Source organism: Delphinapterus leucas, chromosome 11 (assembly GCF_059928025.1).
Source record: "Delphinapterus leucas isolate spDelLeu-1000000601 "Yukka" chromosome 11, BTC_Dleu_Yukka2, whole genome shotgun sequence".
Classification (NCBI taxonomy): domain Eukaryota; kingdom Metazoa; phylum Chordata; class Mammalia; order Artiodactyla; family Monodontidae; genus Delphinapterus; species Delphinapterus leucas.
Genome location: NC_143139.1, coordinates 65,236,965 through 65,256,221, shown reverse-complemented (window position 1 = coordinate 65,256,221; position 19,257 = coordinate 65,236,965). Strand labels below are relative to the sequence as shown.

Genomic DNA, 19,257 nt, shown 5'->3' with positions numbered 1-19,257 from the left:
ATAAATAAATCCATCTCAGTTCTTTTCTCAGTTTTATGTGGTAAATAAATTAGTGCTACTTAGTACCAAAACAATTTGTAACACAAGTACTTACTCAGGTCCTCAAATCTGAAGTAACTACTCAGGGCAGTATCTTGTGGTCCCCCCAAAAATCATTTTACATCATCACAAAAATGAAAAACAATTTTTTTAAAAGCAGAAAATCTAGGACTGCTCTCTTACTTTCAGCCATCTCCTACCTTCAGACCACAGCTTGAAAAGCACTGGTCTGTTGGTTACTCAAGACTTTTGTTCACATGGAGGATTTATTATATTCATTTTAAAAACATAGTCATGTAAATTATTGTAGTATGCCTTGGGTTTAAAGAAATCAGTGAGGCATTTAAGTGACCAGAGCACTGGAGATGAAATTAAACCTCTGCACAATATTTTTATTAATACTTTCTTAGAATGTTGGAGAGAGAATTCTTGTGTAATTTATTGAGTGGTAATATTCGTGCCCTCAGCCTAATTAGTATAAGAGATGAAAATGCTGAAGTACAAGTGAATAGAGATTGTTATATTTGAAAGCAAGTTAAAATGTTGCAAACATAGATGCTTTAAAGTAATTGCTGCCTTGAATTGGGGTTGAACTAAAAATCATGCAGAAGTTTATCATTTTTATTTCTATTAAAATATTGATATTTATGCTGAAAATTAGTACCTACCATTATTTAAGTACCAAGGAACTATTTTATTGAAATGATAAATTAAAATATTAATAATCAGTTCTACCTTTGTCAAGTAAGCTATAAAAACATGTATGTTTTTAGTTTTTATTTTCAGAATAATGCTTTGAAAATGAGCAGCATGATAAATACTGTAATTGTTCCTTTACCATCTAGGTGAAATCTCTTGGGGATCATGAATGGAATAGAACTCAACAGATTGGAGTGCTAAGCAGCCACCCTTTTGAAAGTGACACAGAAATGTCTGACATTGATGATGATGATAGAGAAACGATTTTTAGCTCAATGGATCTTCTCTCTCCAAGTGGTCATTCTGATGCCCAGACCCTAGCCATGATGCTTCAGGAACAATTGGATGCTATCAACAAAGAAATCAGGTGAGTTCAATGATTTCTGATGGTCTCAAGTGATTAGAAGACCTTGATTCTAAAAATGTGATCATCAGATCAGAAACATTGGCATCACCAATAAAGCTTATTAGAACTGCAGTATCTCAGACCTCGCTTCACACCTACTGAATAAGAATGTGCATTTTCACAAATTCCTGGAATAAAATTAGGACAGCTTTTGTAAGAAACATATATGAAAAATATACAGATTAATGATGATATTAGAGCAATATAAAAGAATTAGGTAAAGGTGAAATCTTTGATGAGTTTTCCAAATAAACTGAAAATCTGGGTGGCATTGGATTTTTTGTTTGATTAAACTTCAATCTATCTCTTACTCAACTAGTTCCTCTAAGTTTTACTCTCCTTTACAATTAATAGAATACCTAGAGTTTAAAACTACAATTTTTTGTATAGCAGAACCATATTGCCTCTCACCAGAAGGTTTTTCTGGAATCATTTACCACCAATCATTTGAAAGTACAAAATTTCTTTTTCTTTTTCCTTTTTGAAGAGGAGGCAGTTTTTCCATTGGAATGTGTTTGAACATTAATAATGTACTGTGTTACTTGATTAAACCTTCCTTTCGGATTCTGATCTTTGGGTGAAGTTAAAATGCACCATGAATTCACTTTGTTATACAGCAGAAACTAACACAACATTGTAAAGCAATTATACTCCAATAAAGATGTTAAAAAAACATGCACCATGAAAATAAACTTCAAAGTAACAGAATTCATATTCTTTGTGTAAGTGAAAAATTAAAATTAAGAGTAAATTTGCCTCAGTAATTGTATTGATTTATTTTTTAGAGAAGTTTAAGATTCACAGCAAAATCAAGGGAAAAGTACAATGGTTTCCCATATACCCCCAGCCCCACACATGCATAGCCTCCCCCATTATCAACATCCTTAACCAGAGTGGTACATTTGTTACAACTGATGAACTTACATTGACACATCATATTATTCAAATACATAGTTTACATTGTGGTTCACTCTTAGTTGTTCGGAAAATGTATAATAATGTGTATCTATCATTATGATATCATACAGACATAGTATTTTCACTGTCCCCAAAATTCGCTGTGCTCTGCCTATTCATCCCTCTCCCCGACCCAACCCCCGGAAAACACTGATCTTTTTACTGTCTCCATAGTTGCCTTTTCCAGAGTGTCATATATTTGGAATCATACAATATGTACCCTCTTCAGATTGGTTTATTTCATTTTGTCACATGCATTTATTGTTCCTCCATGTCTTTTCATGGCTTGATAGCTCATTGCATTTTAGCACTGAATATTGTTCCACTGTATATATGTACCAGTTATTTATCCATTCACCTACTGAAGGATATCTTCGTTGTTTCCAAGTTTGGACAATTATGGATAAAGTTCTAAACATCTGTGTGCAGGGTTTTGTGTGGACATAAGCTTTGAAATCCTTTGGGTAAATATGAAGGAACACAGTTACTGGCTTATATGGTAAAAGTATGTTACGTTTCGTAAGAAACTGCCAAACTTTTCCAAAGTAAATACATAAAAAGAAAACTTTGCAGTGATCATAACCTTGAAGTTAAAGGTTATATCATAGGAAATCACAATAAGCCATTTGTAGTTAAGAGGAAAATATCTCAGGAGAGGTGGTTTCTAACTCCATTTTGCAAACAAACTATACTGGTACCCAGTTTTATTATATCAATATGCAAAATGTGTGTAGATTCAACTTAAATAGGATCTTGAAGCAACCCAGCTAAAGTTCTTTATTCTTTGTGTCTTTGTAATAAATAATGTATGCATATTCTTGAAACTTCTCCCTATTTAAAGAAAGAGTAATAGTGTTTTGTCTTCTCAAAAGCATTTATAGCAACAGTATTTTTTAAAAACTTTTCACTATCTGTCTCTCATATCTACATTATTAAATTGCTTGGTGCTTATGTAAAGGCAACTTGGCTAAGTCAGGATTTTATTTGGCCAAATTATAATTATGAATGACCATTTATTGAGAATTCTATCAGTTATACTTTTTCATTGGATAGGAGATAAGACTCAATGACTTTGTTGAGATTTGGGTTTCTAAAAGTCTCATATATTCATTCCTGAGTACAAATGTAAGATTAGGATTAGTGGCAGAAATTAACTAGGCACTCAAGGTTTTAAAAGAGTTTTAACAGGTGGTAGTATAGAAATGGGGTCAAAATGAAAGTTGGGAGGAATTATGTATCATTTGAAAAGAAAGATTTTCTAATTTTCAGCCAGGAAATCTCTGGAATTTATTGAAAGTTATATTGCCTAGGGAAAAAAGAAAATATTAGATTTGATATAAAATGTTCACAAAGTTATTTATTTATTTATTTAGTGAATTCCGATTAACATTATAACAGCATAAAATGTATCAAAAATAAACTGTATCTTTCAGACTAATTCAGGAAGAAAAAGAATCTACAGAGTTACGTGCTGAAGAAATTGAGAATAGAGTGGCTAGTGTGAGTCTGGAAGGCCTGAATTTAGCAAGGGTCCACCCAGGTACCTCCATCACTGCCTCGGTTACAGCTTCTTCGCTGGCCAGTTCATCTCCCCCCAGTGGACACTCAACACCAAAGCTCACCCCTCGAAGTCCTGCCAGGGAAATGGATCGGATGGGAGTCATGACACTGGTATGATGTGTCCAGAGAACCTTTGCTTCCATTAGAATTACTGATGCATTAGCTGAAATCTATTCTAGTCTAAAGACTTTCTGTGTGTTTTATTTTTTTTCTCAACAAACCTATGTGGTAGATACAAATATTAATCCCACTATGAAGTGAGGAAACGAAGCCTACACAGGTGTAACTTTCCCAAGGTCACATAATAAGTAAATGGAAGAGCAGAAATCTAAATATCACATCAGAAATCTGAATGACTTAAACCATTAAATTCATTTTTACTGATGATACCTTGATGATTGAGACTGGGTGGGTTTTTTGTTTTGTTTTGTTTTGTTTTTGCGGTACACGGGCCTCTCACTGTTGTGGCCTCTCCCGTTGCGGAGCACAGGCTCCGGACGCGCAGGCTCAGCGGCCATGGCTCACGGGCCCAGCCGCTCCACGGCATGTGGGATCTTCCCGGACCAGGGCACGAACCCGTGTCCCCTGAATCGGCAGGCAGACTCTCAACCACTGCGCCACCAGGGAAGCCCTGGGTGGGTTATTTTTAACACAATAAGTTTCAAAAATTATTTATTATAATCACTTCAATACACCAACATAGAATGTTATAATTTTATAATATACATAATATAATTTTAAAAGAAGAGCCATCAACAATAGCAGCAGTTTCCCAACTGAGTTTTATAATTCATATCAACATTTTCACCCTTCTTTATTCTTTAATTCTTTATTCCATGTATCTTCTTTTGGGATTAAAAGTTGGAAACCTAAATTAGGAAGTACCCTTAACATAAGAGAGAAAAAAATCAAAGTACTCCTTGCTAAAAATAATGTTAGGTGGAATGACTACTGAATGTCATGATGTTTAGCCACTTGATTCTCGTGATAACATTTGAAAATGTTATTATCTCGAGCGAAAGTAACTGAAATGTTGAGAGTATGGGTAAATTGTCCTTGTTCAACACAGCTTGTAAAGAGGAGCTGGATTTTTTTTCAGATTTGCTAACTCAAAAGCATATACTGTTCTTTTTTTTTTTTTCTGTGATTACCTGGGAATATGTTGAAATGACAACAATAATGAAGATTTAAATATTCTGAACTCTTTATGGAGGTAAAATTCTATGTTTTGTATAATGAATATTAAAACTATGTTATTAAAACAATAAAATTCCAATTAAAAATAAAAGTTTGGGGCTTCCCTGGTGGCACAGTGGTTGAGAGTCCGCCTGCCGATGCAGGGGACACGGGTTCATGCCCCGGTCCGGGAAGATCCCACATGCCGCGGAGCAGCTAGGCCCGTGAGCCATGGCCGCTGAGCTTGCGTGTCCAGAGCCTGTGCTCCGCAACGGGAGAGGCCACAACAATGAGAGATCCGCGTACCGCAAAAAAAAAAATAAATAAAATAAAATTAAAAAATAAAATAAATATATAAAGTTTGGGGATAGAGATTAAGTAAAATGCAAATAGGTCAAATAATAGTTTGTATACTGCAAAAATCTAGCACAAATGTAACAAATGGAGGAGAAATTAATAATATGACAGAAGAATATTAAGTGTATATACTGTTTCTGGTCAGAAGGCTGTGAAACTTCTATAAAAAGTGTCACAATGCCTGCATCTCTCTGTGTATATGGGTGTGTATAATATCTGAACAAAGAAGTTTAACTCAATTTCTAAGTGGTATCTTTAAATAACTATGTTGCAACAATGTGTATTGTGGCAAAAAAAAAACCTGTAAAGATTATTTTCATTAGAATTAATTTATATAAATGCACACATATGTGCATATGTATGTGTGTATGTATATATATGATACTGTCACCCCAAGGGGAAAACTACCTTATAAGTAAATAAGTTTTAAAATTTTATCTTCATAAAATTTCTGTTATGTCTGTCAGTTTAGATATCTTTTTCTTTAACTTTGCGACTAAGAATTGATACAGAAAACCGTTTATATGGTGAGGCAATATTTCCCATATCCAAACTCTTTACAATTATGGAACTTGCAAGTAAATCTGTATAAACGAGAAATGATGAAAAAAAAATTTTTGAAAGGAAATACTTACCTCCTTAGGCCATTGAGTTTACTATTCTTTGCTTATTTCCGGACTTGATATTAAAGATATTTTAAAGTAGATAGCACAGACCATGGCAAGTCCAAACAAAGGCCAGCTAATCAGAGCTGATCCCAGCTAGATACAGCACAAACTTTTAGCCAATGTACTAAGATAAACTAACCCAATATACTGATCTACATTATGATCTGCTTATTTTAGAAATCTAGGAACTGTCCATCTGATTTTATTAACTAAAAATGATATTGTCTCTGGCTTAGTTTATCCATATGTAATTGATGACCTATTTATTATCAAAGCTACGGTAAGAATATTGGCCCACAGAGCATAATTTAGTTGGCATTCAAATTAAGAAAACTTTGGTTATTTCTGTGTTGCTATTATTTCCTTATATTTTTGCAACCTAGTATTTTGCCCTTTTAAATATTTTCATTATATATTAGCATTATAACCCTTGACAGTGTTATTATTTTTATAATAATAAAATAATATATTCATAGCCATTTAGACATAATGTTTATGTATGTATGAATAGGATGCCACTGCTTTCATGCATTTTCTTGAGCAGTTAGTTATAAATAAATCAGTGGTAAATCAGCATTATTATACTATAATTAGAGTACTTAAAAGATATTTAGAGGGACTTCCCTGGTGGTGCAGTGGTCAAGACTCCACGCTCCCAATGCAGGGGGCCCCGGGTTCGATCCCTGCTCAGGGAACTAGATCCCACATGCATGCCGCAGCTAAGAGTTCACATGCCACAACTAGGGAGCCCGCCTCCTGCAACTAAGGAGACTGCCTGCTGCAACTAAGAGACACGGTGCAACCAAATAAATAAATAAATAAATAAGAGACACCTAGTTCAAAAAAAACACAGATATTTAGAGCATTTCCTGAGGGTAAAAAAAAATATTTTAAATGTTTAATATCTGACTCAGAAAAACAAAAAATAAAACCCAGAAAGTCTTTATCACCTAACAAAACTTTGTCGTCAAATTCGTTATTGTTATAGTGAAAGACAGGAAGGTTTTCTTTTACCTGTAGAAAATATTGGAGAAAAAATAATTTTGTTGCATATAATTCATGTTTGAATATTCAGAGCAAAATTTGAAATTTTAGGGACAGAGATTGAAAAGACATTGTATTCATTCATATTGTATATGTTTATATGTTTTGCAAACATTATTATTTGTCCTGATAATAAAGCCTATTTGTATTTACTTTTACCTCACCACAAATCCATAGGCATAAATAACATGTTAGCGATATCTAATTTGAATTTTGAATGAGGTAAATCAACCCATTTTTCAATAGCAACAAAAATGTAAAGTATAATGGAATAGTTTAGTAAAATGTTTTACTTACATAAGAAAAATTAACAAATATTAAGTGAATAAGTTTTATCTAGGATCATAAATAAATAACTATTTTTTAAAAATTCTCTAAAAGAGCACTGACAGGAAAACTGCAGCCCCAGAAATATGATATACTGAGGCCAGAGCTTTTGGTATTTGGAGATGGAAAGTTTGTTAGGACGCCAGGAAGTTTGAGATCACATAGGAACAGCATATCCGCCCTGAGAAGGTCCAAAGCCCTGTGTAGATGAGACAAAAGGGAGTGTTTATAAACTACATATATGTGCATTGAATCTTCATTTACACATAGTCTTCTTCACTCCCATCTATATTTTCTCGGGAGGATATAGTCTCATATTTACTTCTGGCTAGCTCACTCCATATGTGCTTCATATTCCCTAAGGTCCATGTCTCATGTCTCATGTTTTACGTATATACACATGATCCCATCATGAAGACCTGTCCCCTGCAACATGCCATCTAGGAAGTTTCCTCTCTAAAATAGTTCCCTGGAGGAATGCTTTTATAATGGTTAAAAGACATTTATTTTGAAAAGAATGGAATGAAAACAAAAAAAAGGTAGTTAAATTATAGATACTATTTAACTTGTGACATGGTCAAATGGTAATCATTAATTGGTTCTGTTTTATGTCGCTTTTATTACTGCCAATCACAGCCAAGTGATCTAAGGAAACATCGGAGAAAGGTACTGTACACTTCTTTGATCTGATTACTAACTGAACATTGTTTTTTCTGAGATTTAAAATTATATTTCTTCTAACTGAAGCATTTTATTAAAAATATTAAAAGTATTTAAGTGTTTTTGAATTGTTTAAATATGATCATAAGAGCAAATGTCTCAAAATAAAATTGTTTATGCTTTCTAGGGTAATGATTAGACTGTGGGGACTAAAATATCCCGATTTCCCACAGAATTTTTAGATCTCTCTTGGTAGAATTAGATAGTTTACTGTCGATATCTAGAACAACAATGATGCTTGTGTTAAAATATAGGTTTTACCATTATTCAGATACATAAGACCAACAAATCAAGAAACAATTGCCAATAAGTGATAGCTTCTTGCTTCTACTTCCCAAGAGCAAGGGACCTGCTTCACTATGCCGGGTCAATGGGAAGCACCAGGTCAGCAGTCAGAAAGAGTGAGAGGAAAGCATGGGAAGGAATGTTTATTGTGGTTTTTGTAGGAATGGAAAGGCAGGGTAAGCAGGTTTAAGATTGGCTAGTTTGAACAATTTCAGTGGGCTGTAGGGTCTAGGGGCTCTCTCTAGTTGTCAGATACCTGGCCAGGGATGATTAAGGCAGAGGAATAGTGCCTCCTGGAATGTAAGAGCCAGATAGAGAAGAGGATCTGAGGTACTGATGAAGATGATTTGTTTGCATATGGAAGACACACTCCAGGAACATAGTTACCTATCTCTAGGAATTAGCTAGCCCTGCGATGGGCATTCTCAGCATGGTCTCAGATACTAGAGCATCACAAATACAGAAAATATAAAAATAGAATTAATATACTACTTTACTGCTTGGAATGAAGTCAAGAGAATAAATATTGGTATAGGAAACAAAATGCACTACAGTTCTGATTCACAAAATGACAACTTGTTAGATGACTGAGAATGGCAGAGCTCAGACTCACAGGATATCAGATGGGACAAATTTCAAAGGTTCAACCTACTATCCAGTACATCAATCTATTTTCAGCATCTTCAAGATGTGGTAGTCAGCCTATGCCCAAATAATTCTGGAACCAGGGAACTTTTTTTAAATTAAGGGAATCCATACTATGCTTACATGGCCTTAGATTGATTGAATTTCTTTTTATTTTCCATTGTCTATCTTCTTTTAGCATCGTCTCCTGTACACTACCAGTTAGTTCTCAGCTGTCAAATTTACCATGCATAATGTTATTACTATTTTTCTTTGACTTCTTCCACCACTTAAAAGGATTATACTGGGAATAAAGGAAGAAATCTGAGCAGATGATGTAAAAGAATTTCAGTGTGTGTAAGGAAAACAAGATCATAAAGGAAGGTCCCATGCAGAAATATAGCCTCAGGGAATTCAGGGAGTAAAGAGATGATTGGTAAGAAAGGTAGGTCATAAGAAAGAAAACCACAAGTTAAAATTTGTTTTATATATATATATATATATATATATATATATATATATATATATATATATATATATATATATATCAGGGTAAGGAGTTAATATGCATGATTTAATTTGTACATCAAAAGGACAAATTAAACTAAGTATTATCACTTCTATTTTATTGATGAGGAAATTTAGTCTTAGAGTAGATAAGTAATTAGCACATGTCATTCAACCAATAAGAGAAACCAAGATTCAAATCCATCACTGATTATGAAGCTTTTCTCCTCCACTTTGTTTATATAGTGTGAGTTCTAAGTGTTATTCAGAGAAATGGTTTGTGTATGATGTTTTTAAGAGCTGATATTTTGGTAAAGTTGGCCTAGTTTGACCTGCCATGTGGAGAGAGGAGGGCATTTTATGAGTGTGTTTCAGGAAAACATCTGAAACAGAAGTAATCAGGCTTCACAGAAACAATTGTGGAAAACAATCATGGTTAGATAATGGAATTGTGAAAACTTAAGTACGTATTAGGAAGAGTTTAGAAATATGCTTTATGAGTTTAGATGAGATGTGAGTTTAGAAAGGGTTTTCCATAGTGTTGACATCATGCTGAAAGCAGTTCCTGAAAGCAGTTCTTCTGGTGGCACTGTGCTCGTTGAAATGGAGAGAGGAGATCTTATTAAGATGACTGCCTAAGCTGTTAAAAGTAACCTAGGCTTAAATGACAAGAGCCCAGACAAACAATTTCATTAAGTTTCTCCAACACATAGTCTTTATCATATATAACACACTTATGCATAATAGCTTAATGTAGAAACTAGCAAGACATGGTATAGACAAAAGATGAGAACACAGCTTTAAACATTTTGTTATAGCCATATTGAGAAATTTCTTCAACAGAACTTCTAGAACCGTATATCTTTTAGCTATGCTTTCTACAATCTGTCTTTCTCTCTCTCTCTCTCTCTCTCTCTCTCTGTCTCTCTCTCTCTGTCTCTCTCTCTCTCTCTCTCTCTATATATATATATGTTTTAATGCACAATGGTGCTATGAAAAAATGCAGCATTGTTTTTAAAAATATCTTTATTGTACAATTAAGTTGATTTTTGAAAACTCTTACAGTTCTATATATCTCTGACAAAATTTATGGTATCCTGAATTGTTCTGGACTCTGAACTAAATTCTTTAAGGAAATCCCTTCCATCCCATCTGCTTATGGTGCTCTGTATGCCTTTGTCAATTTTCCCATGAGAGGTAATGAAATGAAAAAATTTGCAGAAATTCTGTTCTTACCTTTTATTATTCTCACTTTAAAAAGAAAGCTTTTTTCTTATAAACTGCAACTCTTTTTTGAAACATCTGGGAACACATTTAAATAGCCTAATTTAAAACACTTTATCTGATACAGTTATATTTTGCCAACTTCTCACTTCAAAAATCTCCCACTTAAAAATGTCCATGTTATAATAACCTAACTATGCATATTTTAATGAATTAGCTCAAATATGTGTTCAATAACTTTTTATAAAGCTTTTACATTCTGATATATTCAAATGGATTCCAAGATAGCTGTTTCATAGTCCCTGGATATTGATCTATGGTGTTTACTTACTCTTAAATAATATATTTGTGTAGTGAGTCTATTTCTGTGTCTGTGTGTGTGTGTGTTAACTGGAGTGTCTTAATTTTTAAATAGTTATGAAATTCATACTCTTTAATAATGTGAATTTATATATGTAATACCTATATGCCCCAAGTTTCTTGTTCTGCTTTTATACTAGAATTACTCAAATAGCCTTGCTTTATTGATTCTCCATTTTCATCAGTTTCAGTTGAAATTTAGAAAAAGTTCATCTGACGTATGTTTTTGCTTCTAGATTGCAGTGGTAGAAGAAGATGGTCGGGAGGATAAAGCAACAATTAAATGTGAAACTTCTCCTCCCCCTACCCCTAGAGCCGTCAGGATGACTCACACCCTCCCTTCTTCCTACCACAATGATGCCCGAAGGTATGACTCTCCCAGCACACTGCACATTGTATGTTCTCTTTCCAAAAATATTCCTCCTTCTTTCAGTATCAAACAGACTACTTAAAAATTTATATAAAATTTTTGATTTAAGCTATAATTCTGCTCCCTCTCCACAATGTCACTTGTGAAAAAAACAAATTTTCATTCTGAGATCAAATTTTCAGTTTTAAATTTAACTGTATGTTTATGGTCTTGTTACTAGCCAATATTTATGAGAATAGATTTTCTACTTTTAGTGGATATTTCCTATTAAAATGGAGTCAGACTACAGGAAGGACTTATTAGAATAGTTACAAAAAACTAAAGGATTCTAATACAAGACTATAAATCTGGCTTCTAGCATAAGGATAATTAAGGTCTGAAAAGTCCATGCTTGTACCCCGATTACTTTTAACAGACAGGTATGTAAATCACCCTATTGGTGCTGCAAGTGCCAGCTATAACAGCTCCTCCTTAGAGAAGAAAAAAAAAAAAACACATTTGCCGAAATATTAAAAGAAAAGTTTACATGGGGAAATACCCCATTTGTCATAGCAACTCTTCATACTGTCCTTTCCATCTGCCTAAAAAATTGAAGCAGATCTCTATTAATGCCATAAATAAGTCTAAGCATGCAATTTACATCTTAAATGTATGTTCTTTCACTGTCATCAATTACAGCATCTCTGAACACTTAACTGTTATAACCGAATGTAGTGACTTAACGATTAATACTTTAAGAATCTGTCTTCTAAATAGTATGTGTTTTACAATAAACGGTTTTGAAAACAGAGCTTTCTGTGCCAGCCAACTTTTTTTTTCCTGTTTTGTTTATTTTTAATTTCTAATGTGAAAAAAGTTATTCCAGATTCAAAATTTATACTTACTTTACTCTCAAAATAAAAGAGTGAAATATATTGTAATATATGAAAAGCAGTAGCTTTTGGAGTTTAGAGAATATGAACTCAGATTAATTTGGATGAATAAAGTTAAATATAACTCATCACAATATTGTCAAATTAACAGCTGTAAAGAAGGATAACAGTATCATTGAACCTACCCTATTAATACAGTGTCAGATACATTGACCAGGAATGGAACCTAGATCAGCTTGCTTGGAAATAATTTCAGCTTATCATGTACCTAAAAGAATACCTGAGAACTGTAAGAAAAAATATACAGTGATCACTCGGGTATATGATTTGTTACTTCAAAATCTCACAGGTGATTTAAAATTCAATGAATTAGTCTCCAAAACTGAGAGAGAGAAAGATAGCTAGAGGAAAATCCAGTAAAACCATGGGCTAGAATAGAGCATAAACTTTATTAGCTATATTTAAATTTCTTGTCATAGGTCATTATGTTTAAGATCTAAAAATCAAACTCTGCAAGAAGGAAATAGGTAAAGAGTCAAGGGCTAATTTATAGAATTTATAAGTTAATAAACCAACCTATGTTCATTGATTAGTTTGATATTGTATGAAAAATAAGGAAAATATATTTGAGAAAAAAAGAAATTTTTCTAGAGAAAACCTGGAGGCTCAGGGCCCTAAGCCTGAGGAAATCACACTTTAATATGCTTAAGAAAAAACATGGGAAAAAAGGAGAAAATAACATTCAAAGTGTACTTGTTCCTCCTTTCGTACTTTTATCAAGGAATTTAATCTTGTGTACCTTGTGGATGCTACACCAAAGCAAGCAGTTTGTCCTCTTTCGTGTTTTACAGTAGTTTAACTGCCTCCCTCGAGGCTGAAAGCCTTGGGCTTGGCAGTGCCAACAGCAGCCAAGACTCTCTTCACAAAACCCCCAAGAAGAAAGGAATCAAGTCTTCAATAGGTCGTTTGTTTGGTAAAAAAGAAAAAGCTCGACTTGGGCAGCTCCGTAAGTATGCATGTTTGACTTTCCACTGCCACTCATTTTCCTCACTTCTTAGCATCCATCTGTCTTTCGTTCCATTTCTCATATTTTTATTTTTTTCCTACCTGACAAACTTTCTGTTTTAATCAGCTGTATTTAATCCAATACAGCTGAATCAAGCTTGACAAAACTTTCAAAGGAAGAATACTGTAAAACTTTCAGTCCTTTTGATTTCTCTGTTAATAACAATACTAGAATTTATGTAATGTTAACACTGTGATAGACACAAGGACCCTCTGAGGCAAGTGATATTACTGTCATCCTTATTTATTGATGAGTAAACAATGTATTAGTAATTTGCAGAACTGAGATAGTTGTCCTAGGACCATGTTTCAAAACCAGCTTAAAACCATTGAGTATACTGCATAGATGTGTATAAGAGCTTAGCTGTGTGAATTTAAAAGCTTTTCTGTTGAAAAAATTAAGAAGCCTACAAAAAATCCAAAAGAATTCTTTTTAGGTCAAAATAAAGCATTATAAAGGGCATAAAATGTAAAAAAAGGCAAGGTTTCTTTGTTTTAAACTGTCACAACTTTCCACTAACAAACTCAACAACATGTAGGTGGAGAGACAGAGGGAAGAATCTGGCAATAGAGATTGTGTTAGAATTAATTATTGTTGGTGACTAATTGAATAAAATAGATCAGTACGTTTGAAATGACCCTAGGTAAATATATAAATACATAGATACCTTGTTAATAGATGGATGGATAGATAGATAGATGGATAGATGGAGAGTCTGAAACAAAATGAATATGTGAGATGTATTTTCTAAAATGATGATATATACACTTGATCTTTTTTTTCTTTGGTGTCTTTCTACATATTTACTTTTTTTCTGAAATCTCTTTTCATCATCTTGGTTATTTATGATTGCCTCTTCTTTTTCTCTGCTCTTCTCCTTCTATTTAATTTAGAACTAGAGTTAAGTTACAGGGAAAAGGATTTAGCTCCTACCTCTAATAGTAAGTGATGAACAGAATGATACAAAGTTCTTAGCACTCCCTTTGGATTCTGAAATAAAGGAATTATTATTCACAAGTAATGTCCCAACCCCTAGACTTAGTTTCCTGCCCTGGCACCGCAAGAATTTCTGAGAATAATATTCATTTTTGCAGATTTACAACCGTGATATTATTCAAAAATATCTTTCCCCACTTCCACAGCATGAAACCCACACAAAACATCAGAAACCATAGGAAACCGATGTTTATAACACATGAGCAGCCAGTTGTGTGATTGAGCGTTACCATCAGGAGAATTAAATCCTCTTTGGGTTTCTCTTTCTCAGGATAGGAATCCCTTAGGATATAAAAAAAGAAAAGTATTATTGCATAAGGAAAGAAAAGAAAAGGTGATTACTTGGGGGATATAAAATGTACATGCCAAGACATTGTTATAAAATTTGTTTTATTTGACAACTATTCATAGTCAAAATCAAGGTATCCAGGATATAATTTAAAGTCTAGAAAAATATAGAACCTTCTAGAAACTTAGCCTTTTTACCCATTTTCAGTGACTGTGTGTCTCTATGTCAGAACAGATGAGAAGGGAATCAATTACAATTAGGTTCTTATCAACTCCATCCAAGTCAGAAAATAGCAATAGCTATTCAAGATCGCATTATAGTCCTGAGAGGATTTCTGAGCTCTGAGCAATTTTGTTTTACTCCATAGAACAACCGAGTATAAACAAAGCCAGTGTCAGCAGCATAGTAAGGACTACAATGCTGATGAGGAAGACAAAGACAAAAATCTATACCTCTGGAGCTATACAGAAGCTACACTGAGGGTGAATCAAAGCTCCTGGAGAAACCAAAAATAAAGGTCTTTATTGAAAATAATACTTGAGAAAATAAGAAGAAAACACAGACACAAGTAGGTTTCAGGAATTCATATTTTTTTCCAGAAGAAATGGTACATGGTACCACTAGTGCTTTGGTTGAGGGATATGGACTCATGTTTACTTGTGTCCTGAAAGATGTACATCCAGGTTGTGAGGGGAGGACCATGAAAACTTACCAGACCCAGGGGCTACCACTTAATGCTGCTGATTCATACATCAGAAGAAATTAGGGAAACATCTCTAGTGATCATGATTTTAATATCTTGATCTAGAAAATTCTGACATGGGAGCACTGTCAATGTTCTTTCTTCTACCAATGAAAATAGAAATAGAAGATAGGAAATGATGGCATGGAAAGTAATATGGTAGAGTGATGATGGTGTCAAAGAACCAAATTTGAAATTTTGGACCATGTCCCAATATTTAGAACTCTTAAAGAGTTTAGCTCATAAATGCAAAGAAACGTAAGTTAACCTGAGAGTAGCTGTGCTAGATGCCTTTAAATGAAATGAGGTGTGGAAGAAGAAAACTTTCTAAATAGAACTATGAAAATGTTCACTCAATTCCATCAGGAATGACAAACAGAAAGGGAGGAATTCTTAGTAATTCACAGAGAATAATAATTATAAAGGGGACAATATTTTCCTTATATAACAATCTGAAAAGCTAGGGTAATAAAGTGAACTTCAGTTATGAGTCAGTCAATGTGACTGCATTGATAACCACTAACCATGTAGAATGAAATTCAATATACATATAATCTATTTTTACAAATGTGTTATAGCAGAGGCAATATAAATGTGGAAACTCCAAACGTCAAAGGAAGCAACACATTGAAAAGCATTTGAATAAAGCTAAAAATACTTTAAAGATAAAGTATTTAAAAAGATAAAACATATATATGAACCATGCCTCCTTGAAAGCCACAGTTGAATTTGGGGAGAGTGTCCTGGCAGAGGAAATATTCCTTCTAGCAGACTTAGGGATCTGGTTTTAGTTTCTCTTTCTCTCTTCTTTCTTCTTTCATTTTCCTTATATATTACAAGCACCAATATGAAAAGATGCAAAAACAGGTTCGACAATCTTATTGAGGGACACGGAGACAGCACGGCCAGTAAATACCTCTGCTTACTTCCTAGAGCATACAATAGATACAGGATGCAATAACACCCTTTAAAGACTTAGCAGCCGAATAACCACAGCTTTTCCCCCCTGGGTAATGCATCCAGATGCAAAGCATCTCTGATATTTCCATTAATCTTTTTTTTTTTTTTTTGCGGTACACGGGCCTCTCACTGCGTGGCCTCTCCCGTTGCGGAGCACAGGCTCCGGACGCGCAGGCTCAGCGGCCATGGCTCACGGGCCCAGCCGCTCCGCGGCATGTGGGATCTTCCCGGACCAGGGCACGATCCCGCATCCCCTGCATTGTTAGGTGGACTCTCAACCACTGCGCCACCAGGGAAGCCCTCCATTAATCTTTAAACATGCTCGTGTCTAATCTATATTTTAAAGGTCATCATTAATCCTGCCATCTTCCCAAAATATTGACTTATCTTTTCCCTGCCCTTATAATCCAAGCTTAAGTGAGTTGTCCACAACTACTATTTTTACTTCCTCATCTGTCAATCACTTTACAACTTTCCATATCCTGACTTCCACACATAAAATCCTAGAAACAAGTTCAGTTTTAACCAATATGGAAGGAAAGGCTAGATAGTATCAAAGCAATTTGAGGATGGTAACAAACTCACAACTATATTTATGATAATGTAAACTTAAGTAGTAGATCTGAAATAGGTGACCTCTTCCTAAAAACAGATTCTAAAAAATTTTGGTACAAAAGCTGTATCTAACAAATAATAGATATAAGTGAATGGCATAGACATGTAAGAACAATGTCAAAAAAGCCACCAACCAAAATAAACTATTGGAAAAACTGCCCAGACCAAAAGGGGAATTATAAAATTCTTATTTTTATTATTTTTGTTTAGTAATTTTAAAGTTTAAAGAAAATGAATAAACTGAAGGTGTACCTTATGTGAACAAGATATACAAATAAGTGGACCTATTCCAAAACTCACATTTTTGCCTCTATCTGCTTACTTGAAAAGCAAAACTTCATCCAGAAAAGAGGCACTAACAAGAGGACACTGAAGCCCAAGAGAGTTGATATCTTGAGGGGTGGGACAGGGGGAATGCTGATAATCCAAAGTCATTTATTTATTCCTACTTTGAGTGAATAGCATATGTTGAGCCAATGTGAAGTATAGAGTACCAACCATGGACTTTAGGAAAATGGTTAAAGCATGGCATTGGCGTCAAAGAACATTCAATTTAGTGAGACAGATAGTACATAAACATGGACAACCATTCATTTAAAACAAATCAAAAACTTGAATATGTTTCTGGCCCAGAAAAGTTTTACCTGCTACGTTGTCTGTCCTGTCAAGACAACCATGAACAGGAGTTCTGAACCTCGAGATCCATGATTAGGCATCAGTAATTGGAATCTTGACTGGCTTGACTTTTAATTTTATCTGAAAGCATCAACCTGTTTTGAAACAAAGCAAATTAAATTGTGTTTAAAATAGGCATATCAGATGAAGTTCGTTTGTTTCTTTGACAAAGTTACTTGGTAACAGAACAGGAAAGGCATTTGCGTGAGCTGTAACTCATGACAGCCCTGTAGACAAGATGTCAGAATGGGGCCTGTGATGGAAAACTTTGGTGAGATTTATAACTGGTTGCATAGGCCTCCTTTATAGTGATGATAAGTGGAGTGATGCCACCTTGGATACAGGTTTCTAGTGGCAAGATTAGGATTCACCCTGTTCTTGATCCTCACATCCCCCAATCACTTGGACATGAATATTTTGACAGCCCAGTAATCTGATTTTTGGATCACTGATAGGGAAAGAAATCACAAATGAAAAAAAAAAAAAAATCAGTGTTCTTCCTTAAAGACTATCTCAAAAAACTGAGATTTGGAAGGTCCAAAAATATCCCACTTTAAAAGTATAACTCTCAGGAGCATTTTTTACAAGAAAAATTTAGAATTTTCAGGTAACTCTAAAGTCAATATATAAGTCAGTAAATGTAGTCCACGTTAATAGATGTACAGCATTGAGATAAAAGAAGACTTTTCCATTCTGTTCGGCTGTTGTAAAACAAGAGCCAAGGAATAGTATCCATTTCTGTTTACTACACTTTCGGAGGCATATCATAACCTCGGAAAAAGGTTGGAGGAGAGGATTAAGCTGATGAGGACTGAAATTATGTGAGGAGTAGCTAAGTACAGGGGTATGTTTATTCTCCTTGTTGACCTGTCTGGATGGCTGATTAAGAATATCTGAAAAGCTGTTATGTGGCGGAATCTTTGGTCTTTTTGTTGTTGAGTGAGGGTACAAAACTGTAGCCAAAGTGTTAAAGTTGTAGAAAGATTAACCTCATCTCAGTGTAAGAAAGAGAACACTGGTGAGTCATAACTGTATACAAACAAGCTAGCTTGTCAAAAAATGACTTATTTGTCACTGGAGATGGTCAAGCAGAAGCTAGGTAAATACAAGTAAGAACTGTTGTGGAAGGGGTCCAAGAATTAGAAAGCAGTTGGACTGGATGATCTTTAAGATCTATTTCAACCCCAGTAATCCTGAATCTATGAAGCTCTAACATTTAAGCCTTAGGCCCAGCAACTCTTCCTTCTACAAAATGTATACCATGAGTTATTTACTATGAAAATGCATATTATTTTTAAAATTACAGACTTTCAGAATTAGAAGATATCTAAAGATCATGTAGTGAGCCACATTCTATATTATACAGAAACTGAGATGATTTTAACAATCATCATGGCAAAGCAGCTGCTTGGTAGGAGAATTAGCAGTGGTTCCCAGATGTCACTACCTGGCCTAGTGCTCCAGACAACATACTCGTGGGACTGTTTCCATCAAAAATTACCTCACTGAGCTCCTAGTCCCGTGGAGCATGTTTGGGAACTTAATGAAATTAAAGACATGATTATTTTTTTCAGAAAGTTTATAACTTCTTGAGGATATTACACACAAATGCATAAAAAGTAAAGAATAATTCAAGGCAATAATAAAAAAGATCACAGAATATATTATAAATTTTCTTATAAAACATATAGACATAATGTCAGTAAAGAGTTCCGATTA

General features: G+C 34.3%; 1 protein-coding gene across 2 annotated transcripts in view; it reads left to right on the top strand.

Annotated features, from left to right (window-relative positions):
- The window catches only part of PPFIA2 (PPFI scaffold protein A2), a 472,833-nt gene that overhangs the window by 385,927 nt on the left and 67,649 nt on the right, over nucleotides 1-19,257 (top strand). For both annotated transcript variants that reach the window (XM_089920005.1, XM_089920006.1), the window contains 5 exons: nucleotides 885-1,105; nucleotides 3,535-3,772; nucleotides 7,870-7,899; nucleotides 11,190-11,320; nucleotides 13,047-13,201. In XM_089920005.1, the coding sequence (XP_089776131.1) occupies nucleotides 885-1,105; nucleotides 3,535-3,772; nucleotides 7,870-7,899; nucleotides 11,190-11,320; nucleotides 13,047-13,201 (775 nt within the window). The remainder of the gene's footprint in view (nucleotides 1-884; nucleotides 1,106-3,534; nucleotides 3,773-7,869; nucleotides 7,900-11,189; nucleotides 11,321-13,046; nucleotides 13,202-19,257) is intronic.